This window comes from Microcaecilia unicolor, chromosome 3, assembly GCF_901765095.1.
Source record: "Microcaecilia unicolor chromosome 3, aMicUni1.1, whole genome shotgun sequence".
Taxonomy (NCBI): domain Eukaryota; kingdom Metazoa; phylum Chordata; class Amphibia; order Gymnophiona; family Siphonopidae; genus Microcaecilia; species Microcaecilia unicolor.
The window spans coordinates 386,565,425-386,587,613 of record NC_044033.1 but is presented as its reverse complement, the minus strand read 5'-3'; the positions used below and the strand labels follow the sequence as shown (position 1 = coordinate 386,587,613).

General features: G+C 43.9%; 1 protein-coding gene across 1 annotated transcript in view; it reads left to right on the top strand.

Moving 5' to 3' along the window:
- Positions 1-22,189, top strand: part of LOC115467029 (L-gulonolactone oxidase-like) — a 212,740-nt gene that overhangs the window by 67,041 nt on the left and 123,510 nt on the right. The window contains exons 5-6 of the mRNA XM_030198676.1: positions 10,887-10,977; positions 17,738-17,923. Coding sequence (XP_030054536.1) covers positions 10,887-10,977; positions 17,738-17,923 — 277 coding nt within the window. The remainder of the gene's footprint in view (positions 1-10,886; positions 10,978-17,737; positions 17,924-22,189) is intronic.

The following is a 22,189-nucleotide window of genomic DNA, read 5'->3' as shown; positions in this document are numbered from 1 at the left end:
GGCGGCCGGATTGGGCCAGCGGTAGTTCCTTTTTAGCGTGTGGTAAGCCTGCATCGTGCTTACTGCCACTTTGTAAAAGATCCCTTAAGTAACTACATAAAATTAGGACAGCAAAACAGTTATCCTAACTTTATATGCCAAGTTAACTGGGTACCAGTCTGAATATCATTTGGTGCCAGGTTAACTTCCATATCAGTAAACGTATTCAGATATTCTATGCTGGGAGGCCACGCGTTACCAGGCATTCAATATCTGGGTTAAAGTCAGCCCATGGCTGGAAGCAGCTTATAAACCGCTCACCACCGTGGGCTGAATATTGATCTCTAAGGGTTCTATTTACTAAGCTGTATTATGGCAAAGTAACATATCCTATTGACTAATTAACGCATTATTAATGGTATTGCTCCCGTTATGAAAAAAAGAGAAAAATGAATGCAACAAAAATTCACTTAAAAAGCACTGGAAATGAAACATTTTAGGACTGCACAGCTCTATTAAAAAGTATTATTGATAGTGTGATGCATTTTGTATGTCTGCAGCAAATTTATTTATTTGTTACATTTGTATCCCACATTTTCCCACCTATTTGCAGGCTCAATGTGGCTTACATAGTACCGTAAAGGCATTCGCCATCTCCAGTAGTGAAACAAATACAAAGTGATGTTATGGTCGAATAAGGTTCATGTGTTATAGACACATTGGGGAATCGTAGGTTTATATCCCCAGATTCTATATATCGCGCCTAGCGTTCGTGACGAAATCCAAGCCTATAACAATGCACATAACTTAATTGGCTTAAGCTAATCAGCGCTGATAACAGCACTTATCCAGTAATAATGAGCACTAATCAAGGGCGGACTGAGGGTGGTCTGGGCCCCCCGGCTGGCCGCTGCCCAACACTCTCCCTGCCGCCGCAGCTGATGCCCCCACTGCCCCGATCCTACCTGAGGGGTCCTGGTGGTCTTGTGGCCTCTGCAGGGATTCATGTTCTTTCCTGCCTGCTGCACTGCCGCTATTCCCCCACTTGCCTGCGAAGCCGTGCTTTCAAAATGGCAGAATGAGATCTCCCATGGTAGTCTCGCGGGTATTGACAGTCTTGTGAGACTTCCACAGGGAGTCTCGGCTGCCATTTTTAAAATACAGAGGTGCAGGGCAGGGGGGAATAGCAGCAGCCCAGCGGGCTGGGCAGGAAAGAACATGTCCATCCCCCCAACGCATACAGAGGCCACTAGATCAGCAGTGGTGCGCCGGGAATCTAGGCATCCGGGCAGAGTCTCTGGGCCCCCTAGAACCTCTGGGCCCTCGGGCACTGCCCAGTTACCCGAATGGTCAGTCCGTCCCTGGCACTAATTGGCAGTAATTTATGCGCATAACTCGCCAAGTGTATTCTGTAACTCAGAGCACCTAAATTCTAATGTGCACAGCCAAAAAGGGACGTGGTTATGGGTGGGGAAATAGGTGTTTTATGGGCCTTCCAAAATGTATTCATGCCGTTATAGAATATGGCCCTCTGCACCTAAATCTACACGCCGGTATTTACGCCATGTTTTACTTGGTGTAAATGGATGCATGTAGTTCTAGGCACTGGGATATCAACTAAGCTTACTCTATATACTATGCCTATACTGCTTATAGAGTACAATTAAATAAGTGTAGCAGGATCTTAGGAACTGTCCCTCAATATATATTGTAAAATTAAGAAAATTCTGAAATCCATGCTCCTAATATGACCTGTGCTTGAGGTGATGTAATAGAGGACAGGGTTGTGTTTCCATCACTGCGCAGTGGTTGTATCTTTTTATAATTTGGAGGAAACTGCTTGGAGATTTGAGTAAACAGCAGGGATTACCTCTATTCAAGGTCAGCTAGGTCTTTTATAGGGGGAGGAGCTGCCCTAGGCAGGCATGGCCTAACCTAAGGAGGAATTTGAAGAAATACAGACCTAAGAGAAGGTCTGGAAGAGCTAGTGTAATCTTTGAGTATCGCTTAGGAGGTGAGTAGAAATGACATGATGCATCCCTTCTTAATTCCAGTCTCTTTATAGATATGTAAAATAAAGTATTCTTGATGAAACCTATTGAAAGATTAAATATAACATTTTATTTATTTATTTGTTGCATTTGTATCCCACATTTTCCCACCTCTTTGCAGGCTCAATCTGGCTTACAATTCATCATGAATTGTGGAAATATATAAGAAAATATACATTTAATATAACAGAAGGATTTTGGGTAACATGATGATGATAAAACATGATAGTAGTTTAACAAACACATATTGTAAGGCAGTTCTGGATATATGTATAGGTTTTAGACTCACTCAAAAGGTTGCTAGTATCAACAGCAGAGTCAAGGATCCCCTGTCTCTACAGGTGTACAAGTTGTGATGATTTGGGGAATATTTACCATAATTGTTATACATTGGCATTAGCAGTTTTTCTTAAGTAAAATTATTTCTGTCCCATCTAATCCTACAGTATTTTGTATCAAATGTTGTATTTGAAATATTTGTTTACATATCAGTCACTAATTTACTTTTAACCTTTCTGTTCATGTTGAGATTGAAATTAGTTGAAGCCAGGTGCGTAGCCAGACCTAATTTTTTTTTTTTTTTTTGGGGGGGGGAGCTGAGCCCAAAGGAGGGGGGATATTTTGCCTTGCCTCCCCTCTGCTCTCCGCCTCCTGCCAGAACCCCACATAACTTGGCTGGCGGGGGTCCCCAAGCCCCACCAGCAGAAGCCTTCCTCCAGCAATGTTTACTGCTACACCGCCTGCTCTACTTCCCCCCATGGCATGCGTGCTCAGTTTGAATGAAATTGAGCATGTTCAAAGCCTCGCGCATGGTCAATTTCACTAACACTGAGCATCCACACAGGGGGTAGGGAAGCAGGACAGGCAGCGCCGTGGCAAACAGCGCTGGAGGAAGGCTTTTGCTGGCAGGACTAGGGGACACCCCCCCCCCCCCCGCCAGCCAAACCAGCAGACCTTGGAGGCCTGAATCCAATTTGGGGGACCCAGGCCCCCAAGGCTCCCCTTTGGTTATGCCACTGGTTGAAGCTTATGCTTGCTAGTAATTTACTAATACTAATATAAAGACTTATTATCCACTGTACTATGAGGCTCTTTTACCAAGTTGCGGTAAAACATAGCCTTAGTTCACCCTTTTCCAGGTCTTTCCCAATGCACTAAAGCCATTTTTACTGTTGCAGTAAGATGGCCAAATTTCCTTTTTTTTTCTATTAATGGTCCACAAGCTAATCTTTTTATGGCCATCGTTAGCCATTACTGCCATCTATTTAGTAGATGGTAAGGGCTCATGTACCAATTCTGTACCTGGGACAATGGAGGGTTAAGTGACGGCCAGGGTCACAGGGAGATGCAGTGGAAATTGAACTAAAGGGTTTACTTAAAGTTGGATGATGCTGGCAAAAACATGGAATGAAGCTTAGAAGCAACTGTATATAAGCAGTGATAGCATAAGGTCATTTCAATCACTTACAGTCTTTAGTAGATTTCATTATGAGCATAGTGCCTTAGTAGAGGATCCTGGTTAACATAGAGGGGCATAATCGAGCAGCACCGGCCATCTATATGGCCGGCGCTGTAAAGCGGCGGCGGCCAAACCGTATTATTGAAAAAGATAGCCGGCTATCTTTTGTGTCGATAATATGGTTGGACCCGGCCAAATGTCAGCATTTAGGCCGGCTTTAGAGATTGGCGGCATCGGTTTCCGGCGATAATGGAAACTAATGCCGACGATCTCAAACCCGGCCAAATGCAAGGCATTTGGTCGTGGGAGGAGCCAGCATTTCTGGTGCACTGGCCCCCCTGACATGCCAGGACACCAACCGGGCACCCTAGGGGGCACTGTTGTGGACTTCAAAAATTGCTTCCAGGTGCATACCTCCCTTCCCTTGGGTGCTGAGTCCCCCAAATCCCCCCCAAAACCCACTCCCCACAACTCTACACCACTACCATAGCCCTAAGGGGTGAAGGGGGGCACTTACATGTGAGTACAGTGGGTTTTGGGGGGGTTTGGGAGGGCTCAACATTTACCACCACAAGTGTAACAGGTGGGGGGGATGGGCCTGGGTCCACCTGCCTTGAAGTGCACTGCACCCACTAAATACTGCTCCAGGGACCTGCATACTGCTGTCAGGGAGCTGGGTATGACATTTGAGGCTGGCAAAACATTTTTTTTGTTTTGGCTGGGAGGGGGTTGGTGACCACTAGGGGAGTAAGGAGAGGTTATCCCCGATTCCCTCCGGTGGTCATCTGGTCAATTGGGGCACTTTTTTGAGACTTGGTCTTAAAATAAATGGACCAAGTGAAGCCGGCAAAATGCTCGTCAGAGCCGGGCATCTATTTTCCATTATCGGGCGAAGCCAGCCATCTCGTAACCACGCCCCGACCCACCCCCCGTCCCGCCTTCGATACCCTGCCGAAACGCCCCCTTGAAGTTTGGCTGGCTTTGCGATGGAACACAGTTGGCACCGGCCAAAATCGGCTTTTGATTATACCGATTTGGCCGGGTTCAGGAGATGGCCAGCAATCTCCCGATTTGTGTCGGAAGATGACTGGTGATCTCTTTCGAAAATAAGCTGGATAGTAACGTGGAGGGGCATAATTGAATGGCGCCAGCCATCTATATGGCCGGCGCTGTAAAGCGACGGCTGAACCATATTATTGAAAAAGATAGCCGGCTATCTTTTGTTTCAATAATACGGTTGGAGCCGGCCAAATGTCAGCATTTGGGCCGGCTTTAGAGATCGCCGGCATCGGTTTCCGGTGATAATGGAAACTAATGCCAGCGATCTCAAACCTGGCCAAATGCAAGGCATTTGGTTGTGTGAGGAGCCAGCATTTGTAGTGCACTGGCCCCCCTGACATGCCAGGACACCCTAGGGGGCACTGCAGTAGACTTCAAAAATTGCTCCCAGGTGCATACCTCCCTTCCCTTGGGTGCTGAGCCCCACAAATCCCCCCCCAAAACCCACTCCCCACAACTCTACACCACTACCATAGCCCTAAGAGGTGAAGAGGGCACCTACATGTTGGTACAGTGGGTTTTGTGGGGTTTTGGAGGGCTCAACATTTACCACCACAAGTGTAACAGGTAGGGGGGGATGGGCCTGGGTCCACCTGCTTGAAGTGCACTGCACCCACTAAATACTCCTCCAGGGACCTGCATACTGATCTCAGGGAGCTGGGTATGACATTTGAGGCTGGCATAGAGGCTGGCAAAAAAAGTTTTTTTGGGTGGGAGGAGGTTGGTGACCACTGGGGGAGTAAGGGGAGGTGATCCCCGATTCCCTCCAGTGGTCATCTGGTCAGTTGGGGCACTTTTTTGAGACTTGGTCCTAAAAATAAATAAACCAAGTGAATCCGGCGAAATGCTCGTCAGGGCCGGCTTTCTTTTTTCCATTATCGGCGAAGCCGGCCATCTCGTAACCACGCCCCTTCCCGCCCCGCCTTCGCTACCCAGCAAAACGCCTCCTTGAAGTTTGGCTGGCTCCGCGACGGAAACCAGTTGGCACTGGCCAAAATCGGCTTTCCATTATACCGATTTGGCCGGGTACAGGAGATGGCCAGCCGTCTCCCGATTTGTGTCGGAAGATGACCGGCGATCTTTTTCGAAAATAAGCTGGATAATGTACAGATGCAGTCAGTCTTGACCCTACTTCCTGTGTAGTCCCATTCCTTGCCCCTGGGAAGGGGAAAACACTTCAGCCCTAGCGGCTGCAATAAGAGAGACAATCAGACTTAGGTGTAGGTGCAACCAGTAAAAATCTTTATTGGTATTTCACTAAGCCAATACAAAATAATTGTTCTCTCTGGAGCAGGTTGTCACCCAGAAAAGCCAGACTCAAAGACTCCAACCCTGCTTGTTCCAGCCCTGCAAGCCTTCAGCTTCAGTTCTAATCCTGCTTGTGTTTGCCCTGCTTGTCTTCAGCTTCAGTTCCTCCACTGTTTACATAGTAGCATAGTAACATAGTAGATGACGGCAGAAAAAGACCTGCACGGTCCATCCAGTCTGCCCAAGAAGATAACTTCATATGTGCTACTTTTTTATTTGTCTTGTCCTCTTCAGGGCACAGACCGTATAAGTCTGTCCAGCCCTATCCCCGCCTCCCACCACCAGCTCTGGCACAGACCGTATAAGTCTGCCCAGCACTATCCCTGCCTCCCACCACCGGCTCTGGCACAGACCGTATAAGTCTGCCCAGCACTATCCCTGCCGCCCAACCACCAGCCCCGGCACAGACCGAATAAGTCTGCCCAGCACTAGTCCCGCCTCCCAACCACCAGCCCCGGCACAGACCGTATAAGTCTGCCCAGCACTAGCCCCGCCTCCCAACCACCAGCTACTGTTTGTTCCAGCCCTGTCTGCTTTCAGCTTCCATTCCAGCTCTGCCTGAATCCTGTTCCAGCCAAGCCTGTTTGAGAATCCTGAAGCCTGTTTGAGAATCCTGCTCCTGCCTTGTTTATTGTCTTGCTTCCAGCCAAGCCTGTTCTAGAATCCAGTTCCAGCCAAGCCTGTTTGAGAAGCCTATCTACAGCTTCAGCTCCAGTCCGGTTGTTCCAGTCCTGCTTATTCCAGCCCTGCTCATCTACAGCTTCAGTTCCCATCCTGCTAGTTCCGGTCCTGCTTGTACCATCCTGTCTGTGTTCAGCCTCGCTTCCTGTTTGGGTGGTTCACCTGCTGCTGCCGGTCACTGGCAGTGGCCCAAGGGCTCACTACTCCTGACTCTGTGACAGTCTGTGACAGCCGCATCTCAAAAAAGATATAGTGGAATTAGAAAAGGTGAAGAGAAGAGCAATGAAAATGATAAAGGGGATGAGACGACTTCCCTATGAGGAAAGGCTAAAGCGGCTAGGGCTCTTCAGCTTGGAGAAAAGACGGCTGAGGGGAGATATGATAGAGGTCTTTAAAATAATGAGTGGAGTTGAATGGGTAGATGTGAAGTGTCTGTTTACACTTTCCAAAAATACTAGGACTAGGGGGCATGCGATGAAGCTACAATGTAATAAATTTAAAACGAATCAGAGAAATTTTTTCTTTACTCAACGAGTAATTAAACTGTGGAATTCGTTGCCAGAGAATGTGGTAAAGGTGGTTAGCTTAGCGGAGTTTATAAAAGGTTTGGACGGCTTCCTAAAGGAAAAGTCCATAGACCATTATTAAATGGACTGAGGGAAAATCCACTATTTCTGGGATAAGCAGTATAAATTGTTTTGTACTTTTTTGGGATCTTGCCAGGTATTTGTGACCTGGATTGGCCACTGTTGGAAACAGGATGCTGGGCTTGATGGACCTTTAGTCTTTCCCAGTATGGCAATACTTATGTACTTATGTAGCAGGCCCATCTTACAGGCCTAGTATAGGGAGGAATATACATTCCAAAGAAAAGCTATTCGAGTCTCTTCAGTAGTATTGCTTTGTGAGCCTTCAGGTACAAATTGCTTATAGGTAGTCCCTCCCTAATGGGAACTCAACTACTCAAGTTCTCTGTCCCAAGGTTTCTCTTCTAGTCCCTGTTGATTCTTTTATGATCTTGTTACTCCTTCTTTCCTTACTTCTCTTTATTGGAAAGGTGCTGAACTGGTTCCCCATTTCAGCTATCACTAAGTGTTAATGCAGCAGCTGTATTACCTTTGTTAGATGCACTTCCAGCCTACTCCCTCCAGGTGCAGTGACTTTTATAACCAGAAACTCTTTTCTTCTTAGCAAGGTGTATAAGTAAATGGTCATGGACTTGATATACTGCCTTTCTGTGGTCAACCAAAGCGATTTACTTATTCTGTATAGGTACTTTCTCTGTCCCTACTGGGCTCATAATCTAGGTTTTTTTCTGTGCTTGGGGCAATGGAGGGTTAAGTGACTTGCCCAGAGTCACAAGGAGATGAAGAGGAAATCGAACCCAGCTCCCTAGGTTCTCAGGCTATTGCACTAACCATTAATCTACTCCACTCCAAGTACTTAGGCGGATAGAGCCAAGCCTCTTCCTCATTCATTAAAGGTGCACTGGCTAGTGAAGCTAGAGCCAATAACATACATACTCCTACTGGAACTGGCATTTATTTCACCAGTTTCCCTCCAAAAGGGGGTCTCCTCATACTACTGTCCATCACAGGTAGAATAGCCAGCCCCTTTTTCCAGAAGTTGTGAGAGTATTCTGAGTCAAATGGTCACATACTTAATACTGGTAGAGTCGCTAGAGGTCTCAGCTGGGCTATATTTCTATCAAGCAGATCTGAGGGTCTCTACATGGGTGTAAAATACCTCTTTATAAAAATTAGCCTATGTGTGAAAGTATGTGCAATGATGTGAGCATGCAAACTTTTATTTGAAATAATTTGTAGGCGTGTCCAAGGGTGAGCACTGGGTGGAATGCAAGCAGAGTTCCAATTTCCGTGCATTCTTAATAAAATGCACCTGCTCCTGAGTTGATATAAATGTATATGGGTTCATTTTATTTACAGTTTTACACAGAATTTGTTCTAGTATTTTATAAAGACACGAAGACACCTATGTGTCTTTATAAGGTTAAAAATAGATACCTTGCCTTTCATACATAGGTGACCTGTATTAAAATTAATGTCTATCTGGCTAAATCTAACAACATACAATTTGTGTAGTTAGTATAAATGCAGTTTAAACAACTAATATTAGGAAGATATCACTGAATATTGTGCCACCTCGTTAAATTTAGCTGCACAGATTTAGGAGGGAAGTTATCAGTACAGGCTACTGTTAAGACATGTTAGTTTACTTTAACCCCAGTTATTAATAATTAGGTCTCATCGCTTAAAATAGGACCTATGCTAGAATATTGGAGTTGGTGATAAAATAACATATCTTAACAGAACCACATATTGATAACTATGCCCCTTATTCAGGTAAATGGGGGAATTTTATAAAGGTAAGGTTTTCCTCAGTAAAGGCTCCTTTTACAAAGCCATTCTGATGCTGGTTCGGTATGGCAAATGCGACAAAGCCCATTGAATTCCTATGGGTTTCGTCGCATTTGCCATGCTGCAGTTGCTAGAGCGGCTTTGTAAAAGGAGCCCTAAATCAGTTTTAGCTGGGTAAATGTTTTGAAAATCATTCTGATGATAGCTTGTAACTCACAAAGGAGTCCTTTTACTGAGCTGCGGTCCTGCACTAGCGGTAGGGCCATTTCTACTGCGTTGCAGCCCTTTTTACCACAGTGGGTAAAAAGGCTGAAAATAGCCATGGCCATGTGATAAGATTGCTCCTACTGCGTGGCCATGCAGGGGGCAGCACTTACCGCCACCCACTAAGGTGGCAGGGTTCCCACACTAACCCAGCAGTAACCAGGTTTTGCACAGTGCTGCCTGATTATAGCCAGGTTAGTGCCACACTAATATATATAGGGAGATTTTCCATAGCCCGGGAAATGGTGCGTGCTGGGGCTAGAACTGCTGCCGGTGCCCGTGTTGGGTTGGCGGTAGCTCCTTGTTGGGCTTACTGCCACTTTGTAAAAGGGCCCCAAAATCTGGCTATCCTGAAAAGCAGTATTCATTGAAACAGGTTGAAAGCAGAGTTGCACAAGAATCAAAAACATGGTTTAGAGGAAGACCCTGCAGTGGGACTCACTCAGATAAACTTGATATACCACATGTGTAAAGCTCCTCTGCTTTACCTTGCCAATTATTCGGGAATACAACTGGACATTTTTTCTCGTAGCCAAATAATACGCTTTAGAATTGTTATTGTGATTCAATATCTGGTCTTGTTTTCAGTGTGCGTAAAATTATAGGTCAACATTCAGCAGATGGCAGTCAGTATTTCTTTAAACACTGGTCATCACTGGTTAAATTAGACCCAGAATATTCAGTCCCGAATATATGGGTCTTCGGCAGCGTCCAGACATTTTGTGGGTATGGCCAACTTTTTTCAGTGCTGGTCTTGCATAACTAACTGGGCAAAGTTAGGACTGCCTTTTATGTGGTACTACATGCCAAGTTAGCTATGCAACCACTGGCACTGAATATCACTGGTGTTTGCATAACTCCGAGCTCTGTCCCGACACTAAATGGACAGTGCTGTGGCGGTCAGAGTGAATATTGGTTCCTGTCCCATTCAACATGGTTTAAATGGTCAAGAGCTTCTCTTGACTTGTTAAACCATGCTGAATATTGATCCCCTTAAGTGCCCTTTTACTAAGCTGCGTAGGCGCCTAAGCGCACCCAATGCGTGTCATTTTGGAATTACCACCCAACTACCACGTGGCCCAGGCAATAATTTCATTTTTTACACATTCCGGAAAATATTTTTATGTTCCGGTGCACGGGCCGTAATAGACATTTGACCATTACTGCCCGGTTAACGTGTGAGACCTTACCGCTAAGTGAATGGGTGGTGGTAAGCTCTCAGACCAAAATGGACGCACACCAGTTTTCATTTTGCCGCACATCCATTTTCAGCCCCCCCCCCCTAAAAAAGGCATTTTTTACAGGTTCACTGGAAAATGGATCTGCACGCATCCAAAACACGCACCTACACTATCTCAGGCCACTTTTCAGTGCACCTTAGTAAAAGGACCCCAAAGTTTCTTACAGTATTCAAACATAACTCATGGATATGCTGCATTAGTAATGAGTGAATCGCTTCATAAAAGTGTTTATCAAATCCAAATAAATATAACTGAGAGAATTCCTTTTCTTTAAGTTGAGAATCCATAAGATCAGTTTATCCCTTTTGACCTTTCTTTCCTCCAGCCACGATCTGTCTCTAGATTTTGGCTTATTTTTTAAAATTAGATCAGATGGGGGATCGGCTGTCTTTATCATTTTGTACATAAATCAAATGGGCACTCCTTGAACAAAAGAAGAACATATGTTTTGCTTTTCACTCTGCAGTTTAGGAGCAGTTTCAGAGGTGGCTGCTGCTGGGGTGATTGGAACAGGAACGCATAACACTGGAATACATCATGGGATTTTATCAACACAGGTAACACTAGAAATTGTGTGTGGAATAAATATTTGTATCCTTTGAGCTGTTCTGTACCAGTGGTAAAAAGGAACAGGTTTCAACTTTAGGAAAAAATAGGATAAAAATATACAACAAACCCATATCAGCTTTTTTTTTTTTAATCTAGTCTTGAAATGATAAATCATTTGCTTAAGGCAGAGATAGGCAAAATACAACCCACCAGCTACAGCTGGCAGTTATATTTATGTTTATTAGATTCTTGCTATACCACCAAAGCGGTTTATATATTACAGATAGCTATCCTTCTTCCAGTCAGTGGTGGAATGAGTGTCCTGGCCCACAGTGGTGATATTACTTCTAACAGCCTGAATGAGAGAAATGATATCCATGGTCCAGCAGAAATGTCACCAGTGCAGGCTGGCTTAAGATGTACATCTTTACTTCCTGCTACACCGAGGGGGACCCCTCCACCCTTCCATCCCTAATGAAATTCTGATGGGGATCACTCTAACACAAGAGTGGGCAACCACAGTCCTCAAGGGCCACGACTCAGTTGGGGTTTCAAGATTTCCACAATGATTATGCATATGCACTGTTTCCATTGTATGCAAATAAATCTCATGCATATTCATTTTGGAAATCTTGAAAACCTGACTAGGTTGTGGCCCTCAATGGTTGCCCACCACTGCTCTAACAAAATGGCTCACCATTTAGGCAAGGCCAACAATGTGGCCCTCAAACCTAAATGTCTGTCCAGCCTGACTTAAGAATTTTATTTTCCACAACTCAAGGAAAAGTCCACAAAAATCTTGTTCAGAAAGTACTGTGGAACTCATGGATGTGCTGACTTGGATTAGCAGAGAAAAACTCAGCCTTGCATTTTGTAAAATGGATCCTCAGAAGCTTAGCTGAGATTGGGTGGCAGAGCTGGTGGTGAGAGGCGGGGCTGATGGTTGGGAGGCGGAGATAGTGCTGGGCAGACTTATACGGTCTGTGCCAGAGCCGGTGGTTGGGAGGCAGGGATAGTGCTGGGCAGACTTATACGGTCTGTGCCCTGAAAATGACAGTTACAAATCAAGGTAAGGTTGGGAGGCAAGGATAGTGTTGGGCAGACTTATACGGTCTGTGCCCTGAAAATCAAGGTAAGGTATACACAAAAAGTAGCACATATGAGTTTATCTTGTTGGGCAGACTGGATAGACCGTGCAGGTCTTTTTCTGCCGTCATCTACTATGTTACTGTGTTTACTTGTGTAAACCCATTTCTAATACCTAATCAGACAAGGGGCACAGCTGGGAGCCACTGACCCATCATGCAACCTAGGGGATTTCCTGTAATAGAGCACATCCTTGCTTTAGGGTTCTCAGTTCTGAAGTAGTTCTGAAGTAAGGATACCTCCACAGCAGATTTTGTTGTCCGACATGGATAGATTTTACTGATGAGAAACTTATTAAATAGTGATAATTTGATATTTTCTTCTAGAGGTATCTGCAAAGTAAACCTAAATAGTCATGTTACTAGTTAAGACATTCAGGGGTCTTGACTCTTAAGTATCTGTTAGTTACTTGAGTGATCTATCCTTGACTCATTTTGGCCTGACATTCCTCTACATTTAAAATATTCTGAAATACTTTTGGATCTTCTCTTCTTCTGATTCAGCTGTCATTCATCCCTTGATAATTATTTGTTCATTCATTTAAACTAGTGAGGTCTGAAGGACAAAGATGAGTTTAAAGTTTATTATGAGAGTAATATTCAACCGCTGTGGTGAGCAGCTTGTAATGGCAATATAAACAGAAGAACAGGAACCCTCGCAGTCTCACAAAACAACCAAACACAGCGAAGGTGACAAAAATCAGGATTCCAGACCATGTCCAATATTAGGAAGCTTTATTCAAAACATCCAGGACTCGACACGACTCGTGTTTCAACCTAAAAGGCCTGACTCAGGAGTTTTCTATTGGATGTATGAACTTATTGGCAATCCTTGTACAAGTGAATACGAAACTATATACTACTGAATCAAAAACAACGAAAAAGCAACAGTGATGCTGTGCAGCTTTTTGTCCTTACTCATAAAGCCATACATACTGACACCCCATCTTACTTGTCCCTTGTGATTCAATGTTTATCGTCCTCTCAACCCCTTCATTCATTGAATGATAATCACCTGTCTATTTCCACATTGCAACAAGCTCATTACCAAACTACTTGGACCTGGGCCTTTTTTGCACTGCGCCTTCACTGTGGAAGTCTCTCCCCCGCACATTGATTCTTGAACCATCCTATCAACGATGTAGATCTCTCCTTAAAGCCTAACTTTTGAAAGGAGTGTGCAGGACGTGAGGAGGAAGAGAGAGCAGGGCAGGCAACACGGTAGCGCCGGAGACCTGTGCTAGACAAGGCTTCAGCTGGTGGGGGTTGGGGAACCCCGCCAGCAAAACCCGGGGTACAGAGAAAATTTGGGGGGGCCCAGGCCCCCATGGCCCCATGTAGCTATGCCACTGGTGACTACATTGGAAAATAAGATGTTGGAATTACAAGGATTATGCAGAAGACTTATAAAATATAAGAATTTAAGTAGTAGGATGATGGAGTATGTGGAAAATCAGTTAAGAAGAATACTTTAAGATTTTTGAATTTTCCACACTCACATTTGGTGGCTCCTATTAAAATGGTTAGAAAATACTTTAGAGAAGTTTTAAAATTTCCTTCTTAGACATTGCCACCTTTGGTGAGAACTAACTACTTGATGATACCTGGAGTCAAACAAAGAGAAGATAAGCAAAATGCTAATTTAACAGATATCCTGGAGTCATCATCTTTGGAATTTGTTACTCAACGTACCACTTTACTGGTGACTTTTGCCTTGGAAACAGACAGAGATACTGTTCTGAATTGTGAATTCTTGGGGTCTAAGATAAAAAGTTTCCCTGATTTATCTAGGAATACCCAGAGGAGACACCAGGAATTCTTGTCCTTGCACTCTAGGGCGCAAGCTCTGGGTATAAGTTTTTTGCTTCGATTTCCCTGTGCTTGCTGTTTCACTTTTCAAAATAATTCCTATGTCTTTACTGATCCTAAGCAATTATTAGAATTTGTGGTTTCTAAAGAGGAAATGAAGGTTCAGATATAAATCCCACAGTTTTAGGTACATTGTTATTCCGGCTGAGGATTGTTCCTGAAATCGGTGTCTAGTTAATTCTTCTTTTTCTTTTAATTTCTTAATATCTTGGATCTGTTACCTAATAATTGTGGACTAAAGGTTATAATGTTTTCATGATATATGATGATATATATTTTTCTTTATTTCCTTAGTTGCATTGTTATAATATGATTGTAATATTTTGAAAATTGATAAATTAAAAAAAAAACCCTAGTCTAAAATGAGACTGCTGTTTGTTTGTTTGTTTATTTTTTTAAATTCAAGGCAAAATGGCTCAACAGGAAACAAACTACTTCAGTACACATGGTCTGCTGTGATTTGGATGGTGCAAAGTACATTAATACTTCATTGAGTGGAGGCTTTAATTAATCCAGTCCAGCTTCCCCATTGTTATGCATTATGTATTTTATGGTTCATTTCGTATCTGCGTCATATTCAGGGAGATTGGAGAAGGGCTTAATAAATATTGTATACCAAGCAGTATGTTAGAAGCTGACTTCCCCTGAGATTCCAGGTTCACAATTTCAAGTGAAGCTTCTGTGACACCACACCATTATCAAACTGCACAAAAACGCCAGCCTTTCACCCCTCTACCCCCACCTCTTCCCCCAACTAAAACCAGTTTTGTTATCAGCAGAGGATTAGTTCAAATCGCAGGTCAGCACTTCAGATTTAGTGCACAGATTCTGAACCAAAATGTCAGAAGTAATTTTCAGCTTGCAATGAAGGTAAATAAAATACACAAGTGCATGGTGGCTGTGTTTGCAGGCTTGTGTCTCAGGTTGAGAATGACTCACCAGTGCCATCTACTGCATTTCTCACCTGTTCTTGTAGTACCTGTCTCCTCCTCTGTGTAGTGAGTCATGAATACCTAAACATACAGGGAATAAATAGGTAGATAGGTGAAAGCCTAGATATAAATTTCAGTTTTAGTCAAAAGTAAGGCAAACAGTGCAGAAATCCCTAAGTCAGTATGCTTGCACATTTTTGAGTGACGTACTCTGATTACCATAGTAGTTGTAAGGCATATTGTAAGTTTCTATGTATTTTATATTTATCTGAGAGGGAACACAGTTCTTGTAAACTAATCACAAGTCCAGTAAAGATGTATCACACCTGCCCCATGACTCCACCCTACCCAGATACAATCATCTATCTCCTGCACTAGACCCCTCCCTTCAGCCCTCTTTCTGTTCATTGTTCCTCCCTACCCTGCTCACCCTTTCCTGTATTTCTCTACTCCCAGCCCTGGATGGGCCTAAAAATGCCTCCTATCCCCATTAGGTGTCTCCTGTCACGCCACAACACTCTCATTCTCCATTTTGCTCTCCTGAAACTACTGTCTCACTCTCTCTTCAAAGATCAGATAAGGTACACCATCTATGTCAGTGGAGTTCCTAGGGGGGGGGGGCAGTGGGTGTGGTCCGCCCTGGGTGCATGCCGCCGGGGGGGGGGGGGGGGGGGTGCTGCGCGCGCCTGTCCTCCGTTGTTCCATGCTTCTTCTCTGCCCCGGAACACCTGAAGAAGCATGGAACAACAGAAGACAGGCGCGCGCAGCACCCCCCGGCGGCTTGCACCCGGCAGGGGGGGTCCTTCGCGGGGGTGTCCTTTTGCCGGGGGGGGGGGTCCGTGCTGCATCAGGGGGGGCGCTGCACCCGGGGGGGGCGGGGCGCATCGGCGATCCGCCCCGGGTGCCAGCCCCCCCAGGAACACCACTGTCTATGTGGTACATGATCAGAACCAAAAGATGCCTCCAACACTATGGATTTTTCCTCCTCCGTCCCTCATTGGTACTGAATACACTTTTGCCACCATTCTCATCCCAGGGGAAGTGATGCCACAGCCACTTCGTCTTCCCAAGTTTCAGCTGGGTTGAAAACACCACAGTTTGTTCCTCTTTGCCTACCACCTGAGCGAGCAAGTTGGTTTTCAAAACCCTGTGTATCATTTCACAGTTGATACAATTCAATGTATGAAGCAATTAGAAAGTAGCATAATTTTAAAATAGAAAGTTAATTATCGTAATGTAATTAAAGAGAAGAAATTATTTCTTCAATTTGTTGGACAAGAAGGGTATAGTACAGTCTTAAATTTGTTATCTACAAGTGTTTTACTAGAGTATTATTAAATAAGACATTGCAACAAGGTGGTTTGGGGATGTGCAGATATAATAATAATAATATTAGACCTTAATCTAACTTTGGGGCCCTTTTATTAAGGAGCTCTAAGCAGTCAATGCACAAATGATTTATTTTCAGTATTTATACTCCGCTCTATCTTCAGCAAATTAAAGCATCTATTAAATATAGCAAAGTCATAAAAATATAAAGGGAAAGGGGACTTGATATACTAGTGTACTACAAATGCTGGCTCCTCCCATGACCAAATGCCTTGGATTTCGCAGGGTTTGAGATGGCCGGCAGCTTTTTCCATTATCGCTGAAAAACAAAACCGGCAATCTCAAACCTGGCGAACTCTGGCATTTGGCCGGGCTAAACCGTATTATCGAAAAAAAAGATGGCCAGCCATCTTTTTCAAAAATATGGTTCCGGCCAGCTGTTGCGCCGCCGCCAAAATAGATCGTCGGCGACCTATTTCGCCGGCGACGTTCGATTATGTCCCTCCATGTTACTATGGGGCATGTGGTGGCATCAGCACATGAGGTTGCAACGCACCAAGGCCACCTTTTACCACAGCAAGTAAAAGGGCATTTTTGGTCTAGAAGCAGTAAAAGACTGTGTGCTATTTTAAAAATTGGGTGCGGCCATTACCCTCTCCTATTTAGAAGGTGGTGAGGGCTCCGCTGGGCATGCCTACTCCCCGTCCATTGGTGCTAGAAACGACGTGTAAAAACGGCTCATGGCACACCTGAAATTACTGCTGGGTAAGCCCAGCGGTAGGGCCGATTTGCAGTGCGCTACTCCAGCGGTAGCCCTACCACCTGTTAGTGAAAGAGCCCCTTTGTGTTTCTCCAAAGCACCCAGTGATGGTCAATTTTCACTTGCTGGTCAATTTTCACTTGCTCCTATAAATAACTCAGTAAAGACTGCAATAACTTATTAATTCGACACAGAAATGTGCGTAATATTAGCTATCAGTTTCCATGTGGTAAAAATGAAAAGAGAAAAGTCATATGATAATTTGATAATTGTGCCAGCAATGAGCAGAGGATGGGCCCCTTTTCAGCCCTTTTGTCTTTTGATTGAGACCCTAAACAATTTAGGAAGTCAGTGGCCTGATTGCTAGCCCCATCTGGGCCATGGTGATATAATGGCATTGCCACATCAGAGTGAAAGGGGATGGGATTTGATATATTGCCTTTCTCTGGTTATATGTTATATGCAGGCACTTATTTTATACCTGGAGCAGTGGAAGGTTAAGTAACTTGCCCACAATCACAAGGAGTTGCAGTGGGCCTAGTTCCCAGTTCCCCTGCTTCTCAGGCTACTGCAGTAACCATTAAGCTACTCCTTCACTCTGGGTAACCTCTGGTTAAAATAAATGCACACCCACCCACATATACATGCAGACACACACAGTTTTTCTGCTGTTTTTTCACCGGTTTTCTTTTTGTTGCTGAAATTGGGAATGTTGGTGTTTGTTTTCCTGCAGGTTGTAGCCCTTACTATGATAACTGCTTCTGGTGAAATCCTGGAATGCTCCGAGTCCACCAATGCAGACTTATTTCAGGCTGCCAGATTGCACTTGGGTGCATTAGGTGTGATTCTCACTGTCACTTTCCAGTGTGTATCTGCGTACTACCTTCAAGAGATCCAGTTCTCATCAACCCTAAAAGAGGTAATGTAGCTTTTTATGCAGTATCAGGAGCACCCGGCAGTGAGTTAGCTCATCAGACAATGCCTAGTATGCATACAGGGCCCGATTCTATATATGGTGCCTAAAATTAACACGCGCTAGGCAATTGCGCCTAAGTGTATTCTAAATACCGTGCATAGATTTACCGCGCAGGTTTAACAGTCAACTGTGCCCAACATGGCCATATTTTACTGGGAATATTGGCAGTGACAGGGGCAGAACAACCAACATGCATCACCTAGTCTGGTCCAGAGAATAAACTGATATAGACAGTCTATGCTCATGTACCTGGAGGCGTTTGGGCACAGATAATTGTTAACCTGGGAGCCTTTTACTGAATAAAAGACCTTGTTTTAATCTTCCTTAATGATTTAGGGCCCTGTTTAGTAAGGTGCGTTAGGGTTTTTAGCGCACCTACACTTAGCGTGCACACTAACCAAGTAGGCGCCTATAGGGATATTGTAGGCACTTACATGGCTAACGTGTGTTAAAAATGTTAGCGCACCTATAACACTGCTTACTAAACAGGACCCTTAGAGGACAGTTTTCAAAATGATTTACTTACTACTACTACTACTACTACTACTATTTAGCATTTCTATAGCGCTACAAGGCATACGCAGCGCTGCACAAACATAGAAGAAAGACAGTCCCTGCTCAAAGAGCTTACAATCTAATACAAAGTGTATCACCTGTGTTAAGCAGCAGTCTGAAAATTATTCTCCTTCCAGTAGTTAAAAGTCTGTATGTTGACTTTTAGCCACATTGAGAGGAGGCATTCCTACAGGTGTGTTTTGGCTAAGGAAGGAGAATTACACACAGAGAGATACAATTTTTAACTGTATGTCCATTACTTTCCATTAAAATTACCTGTAGAAAAAGTGGGTGCAAATGTTTGCAGGTACTTGTACCCAGAGCAGATTTCAAAGCAAAAGTATGTGCATGCTGTCTGTTTGAAAATCGATACAGGGACCCCCTTCTGTGGATCCCGCTCCCACCTCATCTCCACTTACAAACATCCCTAGCCCAATTCAAAATAGATTTAAAGACATTTCAATTCCAAGATGCCTATATCTGAAATAACCTAATTGAGTGGGCCCTGGGAGATACCAGAACATTCTTATGTACGACTCCTCCCTCATTTTCCTGTCCAACATTGTACTTCCATCCCTCCATTCCTTTACTGTGATGTCCTGTAGAGCACATATATATACCTTCTTTCTTTCTTTCTTTCTTTACTATGTAAACCGCCTAGATGGCACCTCGTAGAGTGGGGTAGAAAATATACATTAAACTTGATAAATTACAGTACCCATGGACTCTGTCTCAATGCATCGGCAAACACAGAAGAACAGAAGGACCTCCGCATAGGTCAATGGAAGCAGGCAAACACAGCGAAGGTGACACAAAGGATGATGTAGAAAAAAAAGTCCGGCGGACTCAAAGAGTTCACATCAGAAATTTTATTCAAATATATATGCAATGGACTCAACACGAATCGTGTTTCGGACGTGAGGGCCTGCCTCAGGAGTCCCTGTATAGTACACAAGATGAACTTCTTTGCATTCTATGGCGTCTAAAACATGACCTAATGTCTGGTATGACGTTCACCAGACCGTGCACATCTAGGTAAGAGAAGAATGTAGCAGACATTGTGATGTACCACAAGATAGTTGTGCGCACCACAGTGTCTGCTACATTCTGCTTTTATCTAGACGTGCATGGTCTGGTGAACGTCATACCAGATATTAGGTCATGTTTTAGATGCCATAAAATGCAGAGAAGTTCATCTTGTGTACTATACAGGGACTCCTGAGGCAGGCCCTCGTGGGCGAGTGAGTGAGGCTTGGGGCAAGAGTATGAAAGAATGACAGCGCACCTTGGAGCACCTGAGTGCTTCTTGTTCGAAAGCTAAGTATTCCTTTCAAACCTCATACATATATTCACAGTGTTTTTTGCTGTGGTATGTTTTCATAAGTTTTTGATCAGTTATGACTAGTGTGTGAAGAACATTATAGTTATCACAATACACTTCAGGTTTTTGGCCAGTGATGAACAGAGGATCTTTTTTAAGACCCGTTTCAGCTCTGTTTGATGTGTATCATCTAGGAGCTCTGTGAGGCCTTTTTTCCTTAAAACATTATACTTACAGCTGTAACACTACTGGATACGTGTTTTATTTTTATTTTCATTCAGTGGAGATATCTCATAGGGTTTTTTTTTAGCAATTATCTCATGATTTCATATCTCCACACCCTATTTGATTGGATTTAGAACAAACATTTTTTAAATCCAGATGTATTAACTGCTGGTTTTTTTTTTTTTTCTCTTTCCAAATATTTTATTAATTTTCAAAGAATACAAATAACAGGAAAACAATGATGGAAAAACATAGGAAGCAAGAAACACAACAGGTGGGAAAGGAAAAAAAAAAGAGAAAGGAAAGAAGAGAAAAAAGGAGGGGAAAGCATCCAGGTGTTTAACAAATAAGTCCTTTGTACTGGTTTAAGGTGTGGCCTGAATAGTTTGGAGGTAGTTGTCCAAAATAGACCAAATTTTTTTCTTAGATACTATCATCCGACTTTTCGCAGCCATGGCGAGCTCAAACTTCTGATGCTGCAGGACTGTATTCCACCAGAAATGAATATTCAGCAACTGTGCGTTTTTCCAGTTTTGCAAAATATGCCGTTGAGCAATAGTGAGGAGAATGTCCAATAGTTTTGATTGCGGGGAGGTCAAATCAAAAGTTGCATGAACGGACTTAAAAATTACAATTGAATAAGTCAGGTCATCAGTTATGGGCAAAAGTTTTTGTATAATATTCCAAACAGCCTTCCAGAATTGAAAGATCGGAGGACACTCATATAGCATATGAGAGAAAGTACCCACTTGCAGCAAACAGTGCCAACATTTGTCTGATGGGCTCAGGCCAGCAGTAGCAAGTTTTCGAGGAGTCCAATTGGTTTTATGATATAAAAAAAACATAGACTGCAAAACCGCTGCATGATTATCTCATGATTTCATATCTCCACACCCTATTTGATTGGATTTAGAACAAACATTTTTTAAATCCAGATGTATTAACTGCTGTTACCACCTCCTCTGGCAAAGAGTTCCAGAGCTTAACTATTCGTTGAGTGAAAAAATATTTCCACCTATTTGTTTTAAAAGTATTTCCATATACAGTGGGGGAAATAAGTATTTGATCCCTTGCTGATTTTGTAAGTTTGCCCACTGACAAAGACATGAGCAGCCCATAATTGAAGGGTAGGTTATTGGTAACAGTGAGAGATAGCACATCACAAATTAAATCCGGAAAATCACATTGTGGAAAGTATATGAATTTATTTGCATTCTGCAGAGGGAAATAAGTATTTAATCCCTCTGGCAAACAAGACCTAATACTTGGTGGCAAAACCCTTGTTGGCAAGCACAGCGGTCAGACGTCTTCTGTAGTTGATGATGAGGTTTGCACACATGTCAGGAGGAATTTTGGTCCACTCCTCTTTGCAGATCATCTCTAAATCATTAAGAGTTCTGGGCTGTCGCTTGGCAACTCGCAGCTTCAGCTCCCTCCATAAGTTTTCAATGGGATTAAGGTCTGGTGACTGGCTAGGCCACTCCATGACCCTAATGTGCTTCTTCCTGAGCCACTCCTTTGTTGCCTTGGCTGTATGTTTTGGGTCATTGTCGTGCTGGAAGACCCAGCCACGACCCATTTTTAAGGCCCTGGCGGAGGGAAGGAGGTTGTCACTCAGAATTGTACGGTACATGGCCCCATCCATTCTCCCATTGATGCGGTGAAGTAGTCCTGTGCCCTTAGCAGAGAAACACCCCCAAAACATAACATTTCCACCTCCATGCTTGACAGTGGGGACGGTGTTCTTTGGGTCATAGGCAGCATTTCTCTTCCTCCAAACACGGCGAGTTGAGTTCATGCCAAAGAGCTCAATTTTTGTCTCATCTGACCACAGCACCTTCTCCCAATCACTCTCGGCATCATCCAGGTGTTCACTGGCAAACTTCAGACGGGCCGTCACATGTGCCTTCCGGAGCAGGGGGACCTTGCGGGCACTGCAGGATTGCAATCCGTTATGTCGTAATGTGTTACCAATGGTTTTCGTGGTGACAGTGGTCCCAGCTGCCTTGAGATCATTGACAAGTTCCCCCCTTGTAGTTGTAGGCTGATTTCTAACCTTCCTCATGATCAAGGATACCCCACGAGGTGAGATTTTGCGTGGAGCCCCA